The 20,003-nt window shown below is 52.5% G+C and overlaps 6 protein-coding genes across 6 annotated transcripts; 4 read left to right on the top strand and 2 right to left on the bottom strand.

Moving 5' to 3' along the window:
* Positions 1-649: 649 nt before the first annotated feature.
* On the top strand, positions 650-2,361 carry B0H65DRAFT_504691 (WSC domain-containing protein; the record flags this gene model as incomplete). Its single annotated transcript, XM_062827935.1, has 4 exons — positions 650-681; positions 1,555-1,878; positions 2,053-2,170; positions 2,242-2,361. The coding sequence occupies 4 exons, from the start codon at positions 650-652 to the stop codon at positions 2,359-2,361; spliced, it is 594 nt and encodes a 197-aa protein (XP_062686016.1).
* A 410-nt stretch (positions 2,362-2,771) lies between these two features.
* B0H65DRAFT_504690 (WLM domain-containing protein) lies at positions 2,772-4,223 on the bottom strand (the record flags this gene model as incomplete). Its single annotated transcript, XM_062827934.1, has 1 exon — positions 2,772-4,223. One exon carries the CDS (start codon positions 4,221-4,223, stop codon positions 2,772-2,774), a length of 1,452 nt encoding a protein of 483 aa, XP_062686015.1.
* A 1,505-nt stretch (positions 4,224-5,728) lies between these two features.
* On the top strand, positions 5,729-7,585 carry B0H65DRAFT_19621 (aspartic peptidase domain-containing protein). Its single transcript, XM_062821720.1, has 2 exons — positions 5,729-6,345; positions 6,396-7,585. Exons 1-2 carry the CDS (start codon positions 5,994-5,996, stop codon positions 7,559-7,561), a joined length of 1,518 nt encoding a protein of 505 aa, XP_062686014.1. The 5' UTR covers positions 5,729-5,993; the 3' UTR covers positions 7,562-7,585.
* A 383-nt stretch (positions 7,586-7,968) lies between these two features.
* Positions 7,969-10,249, top strand: B0H65DRAFT_19602 (uncharacterized protein). The gene has a single exon (XM_062821715.1). It carries the CDS (start codon positions 8,430-8,432, stop codon positions 10,218-10,220), a length of 1,791 nt encoding a protein of 596 aa, XP_062686013.1. The 5' UTR covers positions 7,969-8,429; the 3' UTR covers positions 10,221-10,249.
* A 139-nt stretch (positions 10,250-10,388) lies between these two features.
* B0H65DRAFT_562780 (putative histidine kinase group protein) lies at positions 10,389-15,039 on the bottom strand (the record flags this gene model as incomplete). Its single annotated transcript, XM_062830213.1, has 3 exons — positions 10,389-12,482; positions 12,534-13,153; positions 13,212-15,039. The coding sequence occupies 3 exons, from the start codon at positions 15,037-15,039 to the stop codon at positions 10,737-10,739; spliced, it is 4,194 nt and encodes a 1,397-aa protein (XP_062686012.1). The 3' UTR covers positions 10,389-10,736.
* A 2,827-nt stretch (positions 15,040-17,866) lies between these two features.
* Positions 17,867-19,716, top strand: B0H65DRAFT_19485 (aldehyde dehydrogenase domain-containing protein). The gene is made up of 2 exons (XM_062821697.1): positions 17,867-18,532; positions 18,587-19,716. Exons 1-2 carry the CDS (start codon positions 18,084-18,086, stop codon positions 19,566-19,568), a joined length of 1,431 nt encoding a protein of 476 aa, XP_062686011.1. The 5' UTR covers positions 17,867-18,083; the 3' UTR covers positions 19,569-19,716.
* Positions 19,717-20,003: the final 287 nt, after the last annotated feature.

The raw sequence follows: 20,003 nt of genomic DNA, 5'->3' as shown, positions 1-20,003 counted from the left end.
GGCCTTAGCCCCATGACAAAGAAATAGAGATAGTACTAACCGATAGATATTTGTATATTAATCTAAGTATATACGGTAAGGTCCTCCTTTTTAGTTAATAACTTATTGAGACCCTTATTTTATGTTTTTGAGTTCGTACCTTTATAGCGATTAATAACTTGTTTATATAGAGCTCGAAATGCCTTTGTTGTATTTGCTATAGTTTTGAATCCTTTGTTCTGAAATGTCTTTACGGCGGTTTGGATTTTCTCCTCTACTAGGAGCGTCTCTTAAGTATTGCTAACGATACTTTGAGTATTAGAAGTTAAGTTAACGAGCGTTGGATTAGGGCGTAAGGAGCCGCTAACGGATTTACGAGGTGGGCGAGGTATGACGTAGTAAATAGGAGATATGATAACGAAAGGATAGTTCGATAGGGAGATAGAGGGAGGTAATGTAATAGGGAGATAGAGGGACTAAATAAAGGGGGTTGAATGTAACTAAGACTGATTGCACGTAAAATTATCGATTCAAACAAGCAATTTAAGAAGTAAACAGTTGAGTACAAATAGCTAGTACACATTTAGAGTGTTGGGTAGTGCGGGGAATTAGGCTGTATGCATTTAAAAAAATATGCTGTTGAATAGATCTACATTAATTTGCTAGCAAAATGGCGGTGTGGGGAAGTACCCCCAGTTTCAGGTACGAATCGCTGGTCGTGTACGAATCGCTGGCCCTGACTAGGGGGTTTCCCGCTAGTCAGCCGCCGATTTTGTAGGCCTGACGAGTATGTGTCAGCGTTGCAATCAGGCATGTTCAAGGCGCGGTTGGGATGATTGGACCCCTGTTTTCAGCTCTCGGCTTTCACATCTTTATCTTCAACGTATCTTCAACGTGGAAGGACTGTTCGATTACCGCTTTTTCTCACTCGATACGGTTTCACTCAAACTCACTCAACTAGGTATAGCGCCGGGTATATTTGGCTTCGACCAATCTCCTGGTGAGTTGATGCGGGTCGCAGAGTTTCTTGGGAACGATCCAGTAATAAGATTGGGTTGAATGAACCGTATCGAGTGAGAAAAAGCGGTATTCCAGCCCTACGGCTGGCTTACTGGGTATCATCATTTTGACCAGTACAGTAGAGGGAGCGATTGGTTGGATCTCGGAGTTTTGCGGCTGGCATTCTGGACCCTGGAGGTTTGGTCGTTGGCAAAGGGGGCCGCTGCGGGAGTTTGGGTGTTGGGTTTCCTCGTGTTTGTCTTTCTTCCTCCCGTTGACTTTTCCTTTCTTTACGTGATAATTAACTAGAAACAACGTTGAGTTCTCGTACCTCTCTCTCTAATAACAGTTGCTTCATTTCCGGTTAGAGGTAGCTATTGACTTGTCGAAACTCGTATCGCGTCGCTCCATTGGATTTGGGAACACGCCCTCCCTCTTTCACCTTCACGTCCACGACTGTCATTTACCATTCATCCACGACCCGTTTCGCCCTGCGCAACGCCTCACGCAGTCTCGTGTTACATTTCATCTGCGCGTCAACATGCAGCCGCCGTGTTTTGTTTCGTCGCCATCAAGCTGCGTACGCCGCACATGTTTCATTTACATCTTTCTCTCCTGGTTTATCGCAGTCAACCTAGCTGCTGCTGCTGCTCCTGAAACAACATCAACCTCATCCCCCGCGACAGCGACAATAGCACCAGGAACAAACGGCTACAAATACATTGGTTGCTACAACGAGACTACCGCCCTCTCGGGAACGGGCAGCGGAACCAGGGCGCTGTACGGCGGCATCAATGAGGTGTTGCCGGGGGAGATGACGGTGGAAAAGTGTTTGGGGTTTTGTAAGAGTGGGATGAAAGAGGAGAAGGGTTATCGGTTTGCTGGGTTGGAGTATTCGAGGTGAGATTTTGAATTTGTTTTCTTTTTCTTTTTTTCTTAGTTTGTTATTGCAAAGAAACAAGAAGAACATTGAGTGGGACTTCAAATGAAAGATACAAAACACAAGGGCGGAAGAGTAAGAAAAAGTACTAGAGCTAACTGACGAAACGATAACGTCATTCACGTAAAACACAGAGAATGTTGGTGCGCCACCCAGCTCTTCTCTCTCTCCTCCAAGGTCGCCAATACCGAGTGCAACTTGGCTTGTGACGGGAACAAGAGCCAAATCTGTGGAGGAGATTTGAGGATTAGTGTATGCGTTTTTTTTGGTTTTTTTTTGCACTGCGAAAATTTTGGGAGTATATATGCTTATGGGTGAGACAGGTTTACGATCTACATGGTGTTGTTAACTCGGTCGCTGCTGATGGTCAGTCAACTCCTCGGCTTGCGTTAATGCTGGTGGTGTTGGTGGTTGGAGGAGGGGTGGTTGGTGGGCTGTTGTGATGATCAAAGGTATTTTTGAGTCATTCGGTTGTACCAGATAGATTAGATTATAGTGTTGGAAGGGGGGCTTGGTTGGCGTAGCTCGTGTCTGCTTCAGATATCCGCCGTTTGACGTTCTCCATTGAGGTTGAAAATCAAGGAGTTTTCAGGAAAAAATAGGAACGGAAGCATGGCAGTTCACTACATGCTTGTTGATCGAAACCATATCGTACTTGAACAATACATCCATCATCTCAGACAAAGTTCAATAACCGGGGTATCATGAATAACTAACCACCCCCGCCCATAATCCACCATTCCATGCCATGCCGTTAATTCCTTTTGTACCCATGCCCAAATCTTTGTAAGCACTAATGACCCATTCCAGATCGTCAATTCGTCATTCATCACCTTACCTAGCCCATAACCAATCACTTGGAACTATCCTTCATCTTCCCGCACGTAGAGCAAGTCCACCACTGCTTCTCCAACCTCGTTCCACAAAACGAGCACTGCCATATCTCGTGGAGCACTTTGCGGCGGGCGGCTTCTGCTTCGGCTTGAGCTTGGAGGATGGCTTTTGCTTTTTCTTTGTCTTTATTTGGCCCTGATCCTGATCCCGATCCCGTTCGGATGTGAGAGCTTGGTTGTGATGGCCGGGTACGGATGGAGGGCGGGGATTTGGTCAGGTCGACGACTGAGCTGCTTGGGCGTTTTCCGGCGGAACGGGAACTGGAACTGGAACTGGTGCCCGTGGTGTTCTTTTTGGGAATGGGGGCAGTGGTGGTGGTGGAAGTTCGAAGTGGGCGTTCGGTACCGCAGGCGTCGCAGCAGAGAAATGTGTCGGGGTTGTGGAGGGTGCAAATGTTGCAGGCCCAGCCGGTTGAAGGTTCGTTGGATGGTTCTGGTTTTGATGAGACTGATGGTGGTGGACGAGAAGAGATGATGGTGGTTGGTTTGGTATGGTGAGGAATTGGTGGTGGTTGTGCAGACGAAGATGATGCTGCCGACCCTCCGCCCTTCTCTTCGATTTGTTGAAAAGCCCCCTGACTCCCAGCCGGAAACTCCCTACTCGGCTCAACATATCCGCTTCCAAACTTCTTCTTCTCATCCTCCTGCACCAGCTCCCACAACGCCTGCGCAATCGCCGCCTCGTTCGCCTCATCCTCCTCCGCCTGAGAGCGAAAGCCATTCCTAGTCGCCTGCTCCTCAATCCTGCGAATCTCGTACTCACCCAGCCCTTCATCGCCCGTGTCCTTTACTCCACAGCCCTTCAACGTCTTATTCCTCCTTTCCACCGCCTCAACGATCACCCTCCGTATATCCTCGCCCGGCCTCGGCCTCGCTCCACCCAGCCTCTGTCCCGACCCAGCACTTAGTGTCGTTTGCACCTTTCTCTTCTCCGCCTGCTCCCTCGCCAACCGCCTCGCTTCATGCATCGGAATCCTTCCTCTAGAAGAACCACCAAGCCGCCGTCCCTCCGACAAGAACCCCTCCCCCGTATACCCCTTCATCACCAAGCCCTCATGCTCATCCCTCAGCTGATTCCACAGCGCATGAAACTTGCCGTCGTGCGGGCCGTGAACGATATGTGCTAGCTCGTGCAGCATCGTGTCCGTTACCTGCTCGACGGGAAGAAAAAGGGACTTGTCGGAGGGGTAGCGCAACCGAAGCAAAATCTTGGCGCCGCGGTTGATGTTGAGTCCTAAAAGGTTTTCTTGCTCGGGGTAGAACTCGCCTAGCTCGCGGACGCGCCAGCCACGGGCGCGCATGAGCGGTTTTACGAGGGAGGCGATCTTTTTGAGGAGGTGGAGGGCTGAGGAGGGCTGGGGGAGGTGGTGGAGGTGGGAGTAGGACAGGACTAGGGGGTCTATTTCGGACATTTTGGAGGACTGTGAAGGACGTGGTGTGAGCCTTGCTCTGTCTGAGTGATGGTGTATGGTTTGTGGTGAGTTCACGTTGAGTTCTTCTTTCAGCATCGCGGGGTGGGTTGGGTGATTTCAAGTTGACGATAGTTTGCGGAGAGGAAGTGGCAGTTCAGTGCCCGGGGAAACATTCAGTTTGGTAAGCAACTTTGAAAAGCACAAGTGAAGGGTGCGTCAGCTGGCTGCCTTCTTCGATTTGAAAAGGCAGTGGCGTTGGTGAATGCATGCCGCTGTTAGTGGTTACAAGAAATAAAGCGTGTGCCTGCATTAGGGCGCACTCTGAGGTAGCATTTTCTGTGGGAAGCAAGTGCTGATGACAAATACCGAGAGTACTCACCGGTCTTGTTTGTAGTCGTTATTCCATTGGAAATGATTCCTTCCATCTGCCAAGTGCACAATCTCGGTCGACAAATGACCAAAGGCGACGCCCCTGAGCTCATGCCGAGGTACTGGACAAGATGATTCGGTCTCTCCGATATTGCCCTCGTGTTACCAGAAACTGCCGGCAGTGGTCGGGAAGCTGCCTACTGCGCGCATTTGCTTTCATTGTCTGGATGGATTGTTGGATGGGAATACGACCGAAGAGGAAAAAGAGCAAACCTGTGCTTCCTATAAGTCGGAGGCCTCAACCAACGAGAGCTAGAAACATGGAAAACAAATCTTACAAAACACAACTTTGGGCGGGGTCAAGGGGGACTTTGGGGCCAATTGCCGCAGCGAATGAGAGACGGCGACCCCGAGCTTGTCTGCGTTAAGCTCTCAGAAGCGCCGTTTCAGGTTGACAAGGCCTCGCTTCAGAACTTCAGTGAACTTCCCGAGATGGGAATAGTGGCACCCCAGCCAGCACTACCGGACCCGATCAACGGCCGCTGCGGCAGGCTGTCATCGGTGCCGGGTGATGTGTTTGCCTCTTTTGGTTGGTGGTGATCAATCGTTACCGCGGTACCCAGCAGCCCTTGTTTCAGGGGCATCGATCCCTCCCTCGATTTTTGTTTTCTTCCCGTCCCTTTTCAGACCCCGTCGATCATTGCCTTTTGGCCCAGTCGGGAGCAGAGGAACGTCAAGCGAGCGGTCCGCTGGCTATGGAGCCCCCAATACCGATCAATACCCCCAATGGTGCCATCCCACTGATTCAAAATTGCGATGTTCAACCGCATGTTGGCTTCCGAAACGCGCTGCCCATGGGGCCCATGGGTAGGCCCACCCGTCACTTTGCTATGTAATGTATCTGGATGCCGTCGGATTGCAGCTTCACGTATAGGGTTTTCTGAGGGTGCCAAAGTGATACTGGTTGACATGGAATCAAAACAATCCACAGCTGGTAAACGACGATTCCATGTCAAGCGGTTGGGGATCGTCACCAGAAGATTAGGTTGGTTGCCCCTGGGAGGACCGAGAGGAACAACGGAGGACGACCAAACAGATGAACATGGGACGACACGAGTGTTTGCCAAGTCGGATCATCTTTTTTCTGGTCCTCCTTTTCTTTCGACTATACTGCCCCGCTGTTCCAACGATTGCTTATCACCTTCTCTTCTTCCCTCTTCCTTTTCTTCTACCAGCCAGCCCTCTTGACGAAAACACCGGCCTGCTCGTCCTCCCTCACTCTCTTTTCACTTTCGACTAGTCGTCGAACCTTTCGCTCTTTTAACCAACAAAGCCCGAGAAGGCCACACTCTTTTTTACGTTTTTCTCACTTTCATCGACTATCCTGTCTTTCCTGTCACGATGAAGTTCCCCATCGTCGCCGCCTATGCGGCTTCCGTTCTCTCAACAGCTGGTCTGGTTGCTGGTGACCCGAACGTCATTCAGGTTCGCGCCGAGGACCTCCAGGTCCGCAAGCATGGCGGTCACAGTTTCAAGATTTCCCAGATTTTCAACCACAAATACCAGCACAAGGTCAAGGGCAAGGGCATCAGAGATGTCGCCAAGGTCTACCAAAAGTTCAACATGGAGTTCCCCGACCACCTTCGCCAGGCCCTCATCCGCGTCTTTGGCGACCTGGGCCTCAAGGTCCCTGGCAACATCAACGCCTTGAACAATGGCCTTTTCGGACCCAGCGAGACTGTTGGTAACCAGGGTACGTATTCCACTGTCTCCCTGCGCCACATTCACTGACCTCCCTTGCAGGTGAGGTTGTTTCTACGCCTGTCCAATTCGATGTTCAGTATCTCGCCCCCGTCCAGATCGGTACCCCGCCTCAGACGGTCAACATGAACTTCGACACCGGCTCTTCCGATCTCTGGGTTTTCAGCTCCGACACCCCTGCCAAGCAGCGCAACGGCCAGAAGATCTACAACATGACCGAGAGTACCACTGCTGGGCGCGTCGACGGTCATGTTTGGAGGATCTCGTACGGTGACGGCAGCAGCTCGTCCGGAAATGTCTACACTGACAAGGTCAGCATTGGCGGCGTCGAGGTGGAAAAGCAGGCTGTTGAGGTTGCCACCCATGTGTCCAACTCTTTCACCAATGACGCTGCCTCCTCCGGTCTCGTCGGTCTCGCCTTTGACTCCATCAACCAGGTCAGCCCCCGCAAGCAAAAGACCTTCTTCGGCAACGCGATCGAGGACCTAGCCATGCCGCTGTTCAGTGCCAATCTCAATAAGGCTGAGCCTGGCAACTACAACTTTGGCTTCCTCGACACTACCGAGTTCGTCGGCCCCATCAGCTTCGTCGACGTCGATTCTTCAAAGGGTTTCTGGCAGTTCGAGGCCACCGGCTTCACCCTTCCCGCCTCCAACTGCACCGAGTCCAACAACAAGACCGGTGTTTTCCAGTCCGTGCCCCACACCGGCATTGCCGACACTGGCACCACCCTCCTCATGCTCCCCCAACCCATCGTCGATGCTTACTACACCCAGATCGCCAAGGCCCGCAGCGACAACAACTATGGTGGTTATGTGTTCCCCTGCAACGCCGACCTCCCGGATCTCATCCTCCACATTGGCTCTTACCAGGCTCGCCTCACCGGTGATCTCATCAAGTACGCTCCCGCCGACACCGATGACTTTGCGACGGCCAAGTGGTGCTACGGTGGCCTCCAGAGCTCCCAGGGCTTCCCCTTTGCCATTTACGGAGACATCTTCTTCAAGTCCCAGTTTGTTGTGTTCCAGGGCGGTGAGCTCGATAAGAATGACTGGTCCAAGGGCGCTAAGTTGGGCTTTGCTGCCAAGCCTGGCACCGAGCTCCCCAAGGAGACGAAGGTGGCGCAGGACATTCTGCCCATCAACAACGTCACTAGCATCCTTTCCCGCAGACGCACTGGTGGTGCTTCTTCTCGTCGCACTGACTAAGTTGTAAACTCTGTTACTCTGGTTAGAGTCTTGGTTGTAATGCTTGGGTCAGCATGTTCTTTTCGAATTCGCCATTGATAATATTTGAGGAGCAATCCGTAGTAGACCTAAAGATTGAGAAGAGAATGCGTACCATGTACATGGATATTGGTATCTAGCCAGCGTCTTTGCCTTGCATAGCGGGTTACCTATTCGGTTTAATCTTCTCTTGATGTGTTTTATAGTCATTTTACCATCGTCAATGCAATTATATCTAAAGCCGCTTATGTGAGAGAAGGGCTGTCGCCGAACTAGTGTTGGAAAGTTAAGGGGTACCGTATCCAGTGCAGTTGCTCACACAACCCTAACCCCTGTTGTGCAGGTCGGCAACCCTTCCAACCCTTCCAACCGAAGACAAGCACGCGCCTTCAACCCTGAAACATTCCACACGCGTTTCCCGCGGGGAGCTTCCATCAACATTTCTTCAATCGATGATTAAACTTGCAATAACCACAGGATACCCAAACGTTCATTGTATTCCATTTTGTGATCTTGATCAGCATTCCGAAATATCATTTCATACGATCCTTGACTCCCGTGGACCTTTGGTGCGACACCTTGTCGCAATCGCCTTTGTGCCCCGCATCACATCACATCACATCGCCGTCGCAAACCGTTCGTTCGCAAGGGCGTCATTGCGCCAACGAACAGCGCACACTCACTTCTCACTCACTCTGATTATCACCCAGCGAAATCAACGAATTTAACAACTATACCCCCCGACAAGACATCTACACCTCCTAGCTATTCCGACCATCCCCCGTAAAGGAAAACAAACAGCCTCAATCTTACTTCACCCACCCAAAACCATCAGGAAAAACCAGCAAAAATGCTCCGCCGCCCATTAACAGTCCTAACCATCACGGCCGAAGACATAGCCTCGTACGACGACCGTGCCCTTGAGCGCCAAAAAGCCCGCGAGATGGCTGCTCGCACACAAGCCCGTCAGGATGCCATGAGACGGGGTCATCACGGCCACCACTCGCAACCACTTCAACAACCACAACAACCCAGCGCAGGAGCGAGGATTTTTGGGAGGGAACATCCTGGTGTTGGAAATGTTGGGCCAAGTGGTGGATTCGGTCACGGTCACGGCCAAGGAAGTGGGTTAGGGTTTGGTACCAGCGGCGGCGGCGGCGGCGGCGGTGGTGGTGGTGGTGCAAGGATAAGTGAACAGTATATGGGTACTGGCGATGAGGACGAAGAAGAAGAAGAGAGTGAAGAAGAAGAAGAAGAAGATGCCGGTGACGAAAGTTACTATGCGCAGCGCCATGCGCAGAGACAGGCGAGGATGATGGAGCAGCAGCAATCGGCGGCGCAGAGACATGCGGCGCAGAGACATGCGCAGCAACAGCAGCAGCAGCAGCAGCAGCAGCAGGGCCAGGGTCAGGCGGAAGAGAGGACGACCACAACAGCCGGTCGAAGGGGTGGTGGTACCGGGACTAGAGCACCACAACAAGCTACGACAGCTGCTGGAGGAGGGAGACAACCACACCATCAATCACGCGCGGCAGTCACACCTACCGGACCTACGACGACAGCAACGGCGGTGGAAACTCCATCTGCCATGTTGCCAGGCGGAGCAGGAGGAAGAAGAGGGCTACGCGGGGGCACAACAACAACACGTGCAGGACAGCTGCAACAACAAACCCCAGCTGCCACAGGACAATACGATGGCGCCCAAGAAGCAGACTCCGAAGAAGAAGCAACACAGCGAATCGACCAAGGATACGGCTACTCGTGGGAAATGGACCTCGACATCAACACCCACATCCCCCTTATTTCCCCCTCCGATGACAACAACGGCAGCAATGGAGACAACATAAGAGGAATGGAAATGCTCCCACCCTACCACCTCCACGGCTACGGGCTGCACGTCGAAAGCCACGAGATCCAATTCCATACTCCTCCCGTTGCTGCTCAGTCTGGGAACCAGGTGATTGCTACGCCGACGAATCAACCTCCGCATGCACATCAACAACAGTCACAAGCTTCTCAGGCGACTACTCATTCTCAACACAGTCACCAAACAACCCACCATAACCAACAACCACAACAACCGCAACCCCCTCACCATACCCGCACCAACACAAACACAAACAACACAAACCGCCGCCTCTCCCAATCCCAAAACATTCCCCCTCCGATTCCCCCAACTCCAGTCCCCCGCACAACCACAACCACAACAACAACAACAACAACAACAACAACAACCCCCCAACCACAACAACCAGCAGCACAAACACCCGCCCAGCGCGTCGCCGCCCAACAAGCCCAACAGCGTGCCGCCGCTCAACAACAAGCCTCCGCCCTCCGTGCCCAAAGAAGGAGAATGGCCATGGAAGCGGACGAGCAAGAGGGGTTGTACGCTCGGTTGACGAGGGGACATGCTTCTTTGTCGGTGGCATCTACATCTACTGCTGCTGTGCCGGCTTCGAGGGTGGGTAGTGTGAGTGCTGTTACGCCTGAGGGACAGGTTGGTACTGCCGGAGCAGGAGCAGGAGCAGGAGCAGGAGGAGGGGGAGGAGGGGGAGGAGGAGCAGCAGGAGGAGCAGGTGCTGGTGGAGGTGCTGGTGGTGGAGGGAGGACTACAGCAGCTCATGGGAGACGGAGGGGTTAGTTACAAATAGTAGTTCAGGTTGGGGAGGGATGGATGGATGGATGGTTAGTTCAGGTAGTCAAGTCAGTCTAGAGAGTCGATTGATCTGATCAGGAACAAAACATACCTGCACCGTAGTCAGCAAAACACGATCACAACAGTTGATAAATGTGGTCATGGTTATGCCGGCGTCATTTCGTCATATTTTTATAGCATGTCTATCACGCCTGCTATATCATTGCGCTTACGCCGATACCCCTTCTGCTGAATATTCACTTTTACGCTCGTCGAAGTTCTGCATGGTGACTTGGACATATGTAACAGAGGCGAGAAACAGAGGCGAGAAAAAATGCTCGTTCATGCGTCTTCCAAAACCAGAAACCCGTTGGTATCATGCCGTTAACGCTTTTAAACAAAGCCTGCCCATACAAGGGATTTGTGCCCCAGGTCTAATCTAACCCCCCCTACTTTTATAAGGAAGTGATTCCGCTTTCTGTTGAAGATAACTATGTCATTCCCACCCCCCCTTCCCTTTACTTATTTGCTTTGCAGCTCTTTATGTTGTTCTTCCTGCAACCTGCCCAGATTTTCCTCCGTCAACGCCTCTCCATGTGTACTCTGCTCTATCAAAGTCGGACTTGTTGCCGTTTCTTCCACGCTCGGTCGTATTGGATCAAGAAGCTGCTCAGCTCGGCCAAGCATTGTCTGCTCACCAGGATCTGCTGTTTGTTTTACTGTCTCAGACACGCCATGTCCAGAACCTGACCCCGACGAAAAGTATCCCGCCGTCGGTGATGGCTCAACCTCACCACCACCACGTTGAGGCGCTCCCTCTTCCACGCGAACAGGGCCCATAGGCGTAGCAAGACTTGACCCCTCATCCTCAACATTATTGTCATACGCGTTCAAGTCCAAATCTGATGGCTCCCCCTCATTCAGCCCAACAGCAGGTATATCCGCACTGTGACAATGCTCACCCGACTCTGAGCACTGTGATGTCGTCGGCGAGACGTCCTCCCTTTTAGTCGTGCACCACCTGACCAACATCTTCTCGAGCGTCTTGCTCTTGACCGGTTTGGAGAGGTAGTCATCCATGCCCGCCCTCTTGCATTTTTCCTTGTCGCCTTGGATTGCCGAGGCGGTCATGGCCACGATGGGCACATCCCTCACATAAGTTCTGTAGGGGACGTGGTGTCGGAGGAGGTGTGTGCACAGGTACCCATCAATCAAAGGCATTTGTACGTCCATCAGGATGATGTCCGGCTTCCTTTTTTTGCCTGCGCTGGCTTCGGACAGGTATTCGAGAGCTTCCTTGCCGTTCCAGGCGGCCGCGACTTGAAAGCCTAGTTTCTTAATCGTTCTGATAGCGATTTGCTGGTTGATCTCGTTGTCTTCGACTACCAGGATGAAAACCTTGCTGCGATCCGGCATGCTAAGCTCCTCTTGTGAGGTGGTAGTGGAGAGGCTTAGCGAGGATTGTCTCCATGCCGACCTCTGCTCGCCGCTCAGCGCACTCGGCTCCTGGTCAGCCGGAGCCGGGCTGTTGCAAGACACGCTTGTCTCGCCCTGCAATCTGTCAGACAGCGGACCGGTAACCGATTGTGCTTTATGTGGCTTCTTGAATGGGATCCAGAATGTGGCTGTAGTTCCTTTGCCCTTGTTGGAAGCGAGCGCCATACGCCCTTTCATCAGTTCCAGCAAGTTCTTGGAAATGGTCAGCCCCAGACCGGTACCCCCAAATTTCCGCGCTGTCGAGGGATCTCCCTGACTGAAAGGCTGGAAGAGTCGTTTTAGCACTTCCTCCTCGATACCGATGCCCGTATCCTGAATCACGAACTTGACCTCAATAGTATCGTCCGTTTCCTGTTCGACAAAGACGTTTAGCTTAACATGGCCCTCATGTGTGAACTTGATGCTGTTTGTGGCCAGGTTTGTGATGATTTGCCGCACACGTCCAGGATCTCCCATGACCACGAGATCAATCGCAATATCCGAACATATCTCGTAGCTGAAGGCTAAGCTTTTCCGCTCGGCTGTGAAGCTGAGCATCTTGCTGACCTCCTGAATGACAACAGCTAATGAGAACTGTACTTCTTCGATGTCCAGTCGCCCGGACTCAATCTTCGAGAAGTCAAGAATATCGTTGATTACAGTCAGGAGTGCGTTCGCCGAACGGAAAATGTTCTCCGTCAGCTCTCGTTGCTCGTCATCAAGCTTAACATCAAGCAACAATTCCGCCATTCCGATTACACCGGTAATTGGTGTCCGAATCTCGTGAGACATCTACACAACGTTAGTACAAAAGCGATGTGGGAAGTGAATTGGTAGGCTCACGTTGGCTAAAAACTGGCTCTTGAGCCGACTTGCTTCCTTTGCGGCTGCTTCATTGGCTAGAAGCTGTCTCTTCTCCAGTACCTGAGCCTCGATGTCCCTTTCGCGATCCTTTAATTCGGTTACGTCCATTATGAAGCCCATGACGCCTTCGATCAAATCCTCTGTTGAGTTTCCGGTAAGAGGATCTCTCCTGGGAATGGGCTGAAAACCAGTGCGGTACCATCTACCTGCTGAGTCTGTCGTTAGGCTCTTCAGGACATCCGAATCCTTACGTCTGTGATGGTACTTACCGAACTTGTGGTCCTGCAGTTCTACCGGTGATTTCCCGCCAAGGATGGACTCGAGGGGCTGCAGAAAAGCAGGTGTCTGGCCATCCGGTAATTGTTGGTTGAGATTGTTGAAAACTTCATAGACATCCTTTCCGATAAACCAGGATGGGCCACTACGTTCCGGTGAGAGAGCGTCCCATATCAACGATCCCTCCAGCAAGGTAACCTTCCGATTGGGGTCAACAGCGAACATGGTCATTCGCGAGTGGGCGATGACGCTACGTAGCTGTTGTCTTGTCCGCTTGGCTTCGAGCTTTGCTTCCATGGTTTCGTGCACGTCGGTGCAGGTTCCTGTAACAGTGGTTAGATACGATGCTCTTTAAACAACAATAAAAGAAGAGCCACTTACCGAACCACTTTTCGATTTTCCCCGTTTGTTTGTTCTTCAGAGGCAGCGCCCGACCAAGGAACCATCTCCACTCGCCATCTTTGCTGCGACATCGGTACTCTATCATATACGGCTCGCCAGTTCGAATTGAGTTTTGCCATCGCCTCTCAGTCTCGACCAAGTCATCCGGATGAAACGCCTTTCTCCAGCCTTTCCCTAGCGAATCTTCTACGGTGAGACCTGTGTAGCTGTACCACCTGCTGTTGTAGAAGTCATGCGCGCCATCTGGTCCCGTAGTCCACACAAGCTGAGGCATGGTATCGCATATCAATCTGAACCTTTCTTCGCTGATTTGACTGATTTCATGCTCGATGCGCGTGATGTCCCTGCATGTTATCACGCCCGCCAGAAATTCGCCTGTAATCTCATCTCGGATCACTGCTCCATCAATGTCGAATATTAACCGCTCGCCGTTTTGACCTAGCATGCCAATTCTGTAGCTTTCAAAAGACGTTTCAGTTTTGATCAGAACAGATATTGGGTATTCATCGGTCTCCAACTGCCTGCTGAAATCGTCTGTCCACATTTTCCACTGTGTCAGGAGGTTGGAACCTTCGAGGGGAGCGCCATGTACAGGATCTTGATTGAAGAGGCGCCGGGCATGTTTGTTGGGAAGAATTACGCTCCCGTCCCTCCACATGGCAATAATTGGCGTCTGTGTCTTATCGAGAAGAGCATCTTTCATAACAGTGATCTTTTGGAGCATGGAAGGAGCACTGGTGATGGAAGAGTGAGATGGAGGTCCAAGCGGAGGGAAAGGACTGGATGACATGGCGACCGCAGAAGGACTTAGGGGAAAGGATGGAGAGCGAGGACGCGAATCACGACTTGATGTCATAGAGGGAGGGTCGTTTACGCTGTAAGGGTACTTTTTCTCAGCAGCATCCAAGACGTCACGCCCTCCAGCCAGCTTCTTAGCACCAACCGGAGGGACATAGTTGGATTCGGTGTTGGTGAAAGTGAGGGTAAAGTAGGTTTGCTGCGGGCTCAACTGCCAAACGGAAATGATCATCTTGGCTTGTGCGTGGAACGTAGAGCTCTCTGACCGGGCGCGGGTGTCATATGTTGTCCGGGCGATATCTCTCCTGGCAATGACCACGTCGACAACAGCGTTTGGTGATGGGCGGCAGGTGGTGTTGCCTGTTTCCCCGTCGCACACGCCATCCATTGTTGGAGCCGATGTCGATCTAGAACGCGGCGAAGAAGCGGAAGCTGACTGGGGGACCTGTGCAGGACGTGGCGTAGCGTCTCCGTCCGGATCTGTTTGCAGAACTGGCTTTAAGGTCTCTTCCTCTCCCATATTTCCAACTCCCATCTCGAGGGCAACCTGTTCCAAAAACTGTTCCCACGCAATCCAAACCGGCATGCCATCCTGGATAAGGTCGATACCAACTTGGGAAAGAGTCTGGCCACGGAGCTGGTCCATTGTCGAAGAAAGACCATCCCCTTCTCCGGTCGCATCCAATGGCATGCCCAGTAGTCTTCCCACAGACTCATTAGCCAGTACCACTGTTTTGAGGCTATCCAAGACCAGGATTGGAACGGGTAGAAATTGCATTGCTGAAAAGGCAAGCTGACCCGGGGTTATGAACGGCATTGTGAGGCGCAAAGGGCTCGACGACTGACTCTTGCGTACTTGAGGAGTCATGGACACGGGGTTCCCGTCCGGTAGTGCCGATGGCATGTTGGGGTCTTGTGGGAGTTGCGTCTCTTGGTGGGCGGACCGGGGCTCGTCCTGCAAGACAGGGTTGTCATTGTCGTCTGGGGAGGATGGTAGACCGGGGCCCATGTCGTCGTCCCGTAATAGGGTCGTACGAGATCCTATTGGTCCGCGGAACTCGTAAATCGGCAGGGCGTGTTCGATCGTAAGAGCGTATCAGATGTTTCTCGACCCGGGAAGCTCGGAAAAGATGAAAGAAAGGCTAAAGGCTAAAAGACTGCAAAGACGCCTGATGCTATGACTGAAGTAGTCGAACCTTGAGCATGGCGTCCGTGGCTCTGGTAAGATGGCTTAGCCAGGAGTCAGGGTGTCGGGCGCCTACACGGTCGGAACGTGGCTGTTGGAGATGTGGCCGTGGTGGTTGGTCAACCGGGCGGGTGGTAACCACTGGGGGGAGGGAGCTGGAATGCGGAGAGGAAGCGTCAGGCGTAGCGGATTCTTTGACTGGATGTTTCAACGAGGGAGAAACGAAGCCGGCGAGGCCTTTCCGTAAGTAGTATCAATGCAGAAAGTGATATTTCTTGGTAGAGGGAAGTGAGCTTAGGTGGGCTTGTGTCGTTGGCTGTCGATATAAATCGCGAGGCTTTTTTGGGTGAAGCAAGCTGTTCCGTGGTCGTACGCCGTGGTAGTAAACTGCAAGTGAATTGCCAACTGGTTGTGTATGCGCAGTGTTGAAGATAGCGGATGCTGGTGGTTGAAATCGATCGACAAAGAAGCGGTGGAAGAAAGAAAAGATGGAAGAAACTAAAATCACGGCAGATGCAGCCGCAGCGAGGAAGGAAAGCACTCTGCACCATGGATTGCAGTGGCCCTAGGGTAAGGCAACCTAACGGAGGCCTACCGGTAGGTCTGGGCCAGCAGGTCCCGGATCTCCGAAGTGGAAGGAAGGAAAAAACTGCGAACTGCAGCTGGCACCACACGGGGAATGGAGGCAGGTGCAGTCCTGCTGGGGTTGAGAGGATTTGAGTGGGTGGAAAAGGGGACTTATGGCTAACCGCGTCAATGCCCGATCCGATCGAAGAAAGAAATTTCTAAAAATTGATCAGATAAACCTCGTAAGGTAATAGCGCATCCGTTTCGCTTCCATTGAGTAGTCCCATCGTTCCATCGTCGACAAGCATCCACCATCCATTGCTGCCTGCCTGGCCGTTATCAACCGGGTACATGGATATTCTACAACTCCCATTTACTTCGTGGTTGGTTCATCCTGGTGATTGATGTAAGAGTAGCCGTGTCGTCATTATGAATTCGGCATGTCAAGACAAGGACACCATCATCACACATGCGCATGATGATGGAGACTTATTGGGATGGGAGCTTGACGGGGCAACGGACAGACCACAACAGGGCACTTCAGTTCTTTCATGGTCTCTATTTACGCCTCACTCAGTCTGCGAGAGCACTTTGGAAGTGTTTCGCTTGTCGTCGTCTGACATTCCGGGGGAGGACCCTGTTGGGATGAGGATCGGAAGCCGCAATGGCCCGGTCTAGACCTCAGGGTCCAAGGCGGTTCAGGGCACAACAGAGAGGAGGGGCATGCGTGCCTGAAGCCTGTCAAATGGATGCGGGCAGGCAGGCAGGCAGAGCAAATCAACATGCCAACTGGTCACAGCTGTCAGATGCTGGCAGTTACCCCACCTTTTCATTTCTTCAACTTTTGCTTGAGCTTCATCTCTGTGATCCGATTGAAAGATGGGACAAAATCGTGTCTTCCTTCGTCTTCCATCTCATCTCGTTTCAGGTGTCTGAAGTTGACATGATATTTATACCTCAACCCTTTGTCAACCCGGCCGATGCGCTCGCCGGTAGCCAGAAAGAAGAAAGGATGCAGGCTCTAGAGAATAGCGCCACGGCCGGTGATCAACATTTCAACACATCCGTTCCGTGTCCGAATGTGGATCTACCGGCTCCGATGGTCATCCCCAGCGGACCCGTCCGAATATGTGAACCCGGCCTCGGACTTGACTCGGGAGGTGTCCGAGCGTCGGGGGAAGAGACACCAAGATTTCGGAGGCCCCATACACCCCACTCCGTATCACTGCTCTCTTCTTGTCCCGGGACCCCCCTGTTCTTCCAGACGGGGATGTTCAACTCCCGAAGCTATCCCCAAATCAACCTAGCCATCGTATCAAGGTTGAGCCTCAGAGTAGGGGAATTTGTCAGACAGATGCCGAAGGTCACCTCCGCTTCGCCTAGATCCCACTGGAGACCCCGCAGTTGCCAAGGCCCAAGGGTGTGGTTGTGGGTGTTGTGCCCCGTTCCTGGTGTTCGCTACAGGTACCTGATGTATAAGCTCTGATTGGTGGAGCTGATCAACCATCAGATTCCTCGATAGCTTCATTATTCATTTGTCGGCGCTGTCAGTGTCGCCGTGTCATTGACCCTTGCATATCAAATCTGGAGCCGAGATTGTGTAACCACCACATGGAATATCTGGAGACACAGTCACAGTAACAGCCTAACAACTTGCGCAAGGAGTTCATCAGGATAAAGACCCGGGTCATTGTCATGTCACCACCAAGGGATGTCCTGGATGGTTCATCGGCCCATCATTGGCAGCATTTGAAAGAACTCAACTCAACTCAACTCGGGGGTTCGAGTTGGATTGAGTGGGGCAACTTATGCCAAGACAATAGGGCCTCCTATAACCCTAACCCCCACTCGGGTATTGCTCCTTAGAATACGGTCCCGGCCAAAACCACCACCAAAAAAAAATCTGCCGAAGGCGGCCAACTCGGCAACTCAACCTAGAACCCCGAGTGCAACTCAACTCGGAACCTCGAGTTGGTTGAGTTGGGTTGGTTAGTTAGTTATATTTGGCTTGGCGAGTTGAGTTCTTTCAAACGCTGATCAATGCTACCCACTCCCGGGCTTGGTGCTGCGGGGATGTGGGCAACCAAGATCTTTCATCAGTCCCACTCACTCCGTCCTTGGGATCCGCTACGACGTATATGATGTTATAGAACCCTTGCTACGCATTTCCCTTGACCATTATTCTGTTTCTCAGCATTACTTGGTTTTGTTCCTTGCCTGGATTTTAACCATTCCCCAGTTTATAGATACCCCGGATTGTGCTGGCGATCCCCTTGCTCTTTCATCCAACAACCGAAACCATGGCCGAAACATATACCGTGCCGTTCTTCATCAATGGCGAGGAGGTTGTCACGTCCAAGACCTTCGATGTCACATCTCCAGCAACCCAAAAGGTTGTTCACAAGTGCAGCAGCGCTACCGATACCGAAGTTCAGGCGGCCGTAAACGCGGCGGCAGAAGCTTTCAAGACATGGAGGAAATCGCACCCCAACCAACGCCGGGACCTCTTCCACAAGGTGGCCGACATCTTGGAGAAGAGGAAGGAGGAGTTGGGCCAGTACATGATGAATGAGACAGGTGCTCCACGCCAATGGGCCGACTCCAACATTCAGATTGCGAAGGAGTTGGTGTTGGATGTGGCCGGGAGATGCAACACGTTGGAAGGATCGTTCCCAGTAGTCAATGATCCCGAATCTGCTGCTCTCGTCTTGCAGGAGCCCTTTGGCGTTGTTCTCGCCGTTGCCCCTTGGTGAGTCCAGCCCAGGCAACTAAGCGATAGTGATTCACTAACACTTGTTGCAAGGAACGCCCCCTACATCCTCGGTATCCGCTCCATCCTCTACCCCATCGCCGCCGGCAACACCGCCATCCTCAAGGCCACCGAGCTCTGCCCACGCACCATGTGGGGTCTCTGCTCCGTCTTCCACGAAGCCGGCCTGCCCAAGGGCGTTCTCAACATGCTCGTCCACGAGCACGTCAACGCCCCCGCCATCACCAGCTCGCTCATTTCCAACCCCCAGGTCAAGAAGGTCAACTTCACCGGCAGCACCGCCGTCGGCCGCATCATCGGGCGCCTGGCCGGCGAGAACCTCAAGCCCGTGCTGCTCGAGCTCGGCGGCAAGGCCTCCGCCATCGTCTGGGAGGACGCCGAGCTCGAGAACGCCGCGACCCAGTGCGCCCTCGGCGCCTTCCTCAACTCTGGCCAGATCTGCATGTCGACCGAGCGCATCCTCGTGCACAAGTCCGTCCGCGCCGAATTCGAGAAGAAGCTCGTCAGCGCCGTTGAGAACATCTTCGGCCCCCAGACGCCCGCCCCCATCCTCATCAATTCCACCGCCGTCAACAAGAACAAGAAGCTCCTTGCCGACGCGCTCTCCAAGGGCGCCAAGCTGCTCTACGGCAACCCTGACGCCCAAGAAGAAACCACCACGTGCATGCGGCCCGTTATTATCTCGGGCATCACCACCGACATGGACATCTACAAGACCGAGAGCTTCGGTCCCACGGTGGCCGTGTACGAGATCGAGACCGAGGAGGAGGCGCTAAGGATCGCGAACGATACCGAGTACGGATTAACCAGCGCCGTGTTTACTGAGGATTTGAGAAGGGGATTGCGCATGGCCAAGGAGATCGAGACGGGCGCGGTGCATATTAATAGCATGACGGTGCATGATGAGGCGACGCTGCCCCATGGTGGCGCGAAGGAGAGCGGGTATGGGAGGTTCAATACTAATAAGGGGTTGGCGGAGTGGGTGAGGAGTAAGACTGTTACTTTTAAGTATTAAGTTGGGACTTGGATGGGAAGGGTCGAAGGGTAAGGTATTGTAAGGTGGGTGTACGATCTGGGCTGGGTGTGATTTCCTGTTGCTCCTGTACGAAAGGATCACCGTTGCTGTAACGATCATCCCTCTTCTTTCCTCCCCCCTTTTTTTGCCCACGCCGAGCAAAGCTCCGCAGTCTCTGTATGTTTTGATCATGGGGTCAGTTCCAGTGAATGCCAAGACTTGAAGTTCACAAGCAGATCTCTCGCCTTGCAATATCAGGACTATACCTCTAGTGTAGATCCTCTGGGAAAATTGTTTAGTAATGTAAAAAATATCGGGACTCGGCGTCCTCAGCCATCAGCCGCCCGCCTTCCTGTTTGGTGGCCGCCTGGTGGAGAAAACTTGTAGGGAACAAGCCACTAACAACAAGCCGAGCAACTCACATGTTTGGGGTCT

The sequence above is a fragment of the Neurospora tetraspora genome (assembly GCF_033439725.1).
Source record: "Neurospora tetraspora strain CBS 560.94 chromosome Unknown B0H65scaffold_1, whole genome shotgun sequence".
Lineage (NCBI taxonomy): Eukaryota > Fungi > Ascomycota > Sordariomycetes > Sordariales > Sordariaceae > Neurospora > Neurospora tetraspora.
The sequence above is the reverse complement of the archived record's forward strand: the minus strand, read 5'-3'. Positions and strand labels throughout refer to the sequence as shown.

Bases quoted from the DNA above. Each gene is read 5' to 3' on its own strand.
- B0H65DRAFT_19621 (XM_062821720.1), top strand. From the start codon at position 5,994: ATGAAGTTCCCCATCGTCGCCGCCTATGCGGCTTCCGTTCTCTCAACA. The intron at 6,346-6,395 runs GTACGTATTCCA...CCTCCCTTGCAG, and splicing joins CGAGACTGTTGGTAACCAGG to GTGAGGTTGTTTCTACGCCT.
- B0H65DRAFT_19602 (XM_062821715.1), top strand. From the start codon at position 8,430: ATGCTCCGCCGCCCATTAACAGTCCTAACCATCACGGCCGAAGACATA.
- B0H65DRAFT_19485 (XM_062821697.1), top strand. From the start codon at position 18,084: ATGGCCGAAACATATACCGTGCCGTTCTTCATCAATGGCGAGGAGGTT. The intron at 18,533-18,586 runs GTGAGTCCAGCC...ACTTGTTGCAAG, and splicing joins GTTCTCGCCGTTGCCCCTTG to GAACGCCCCCTACATCCTCG.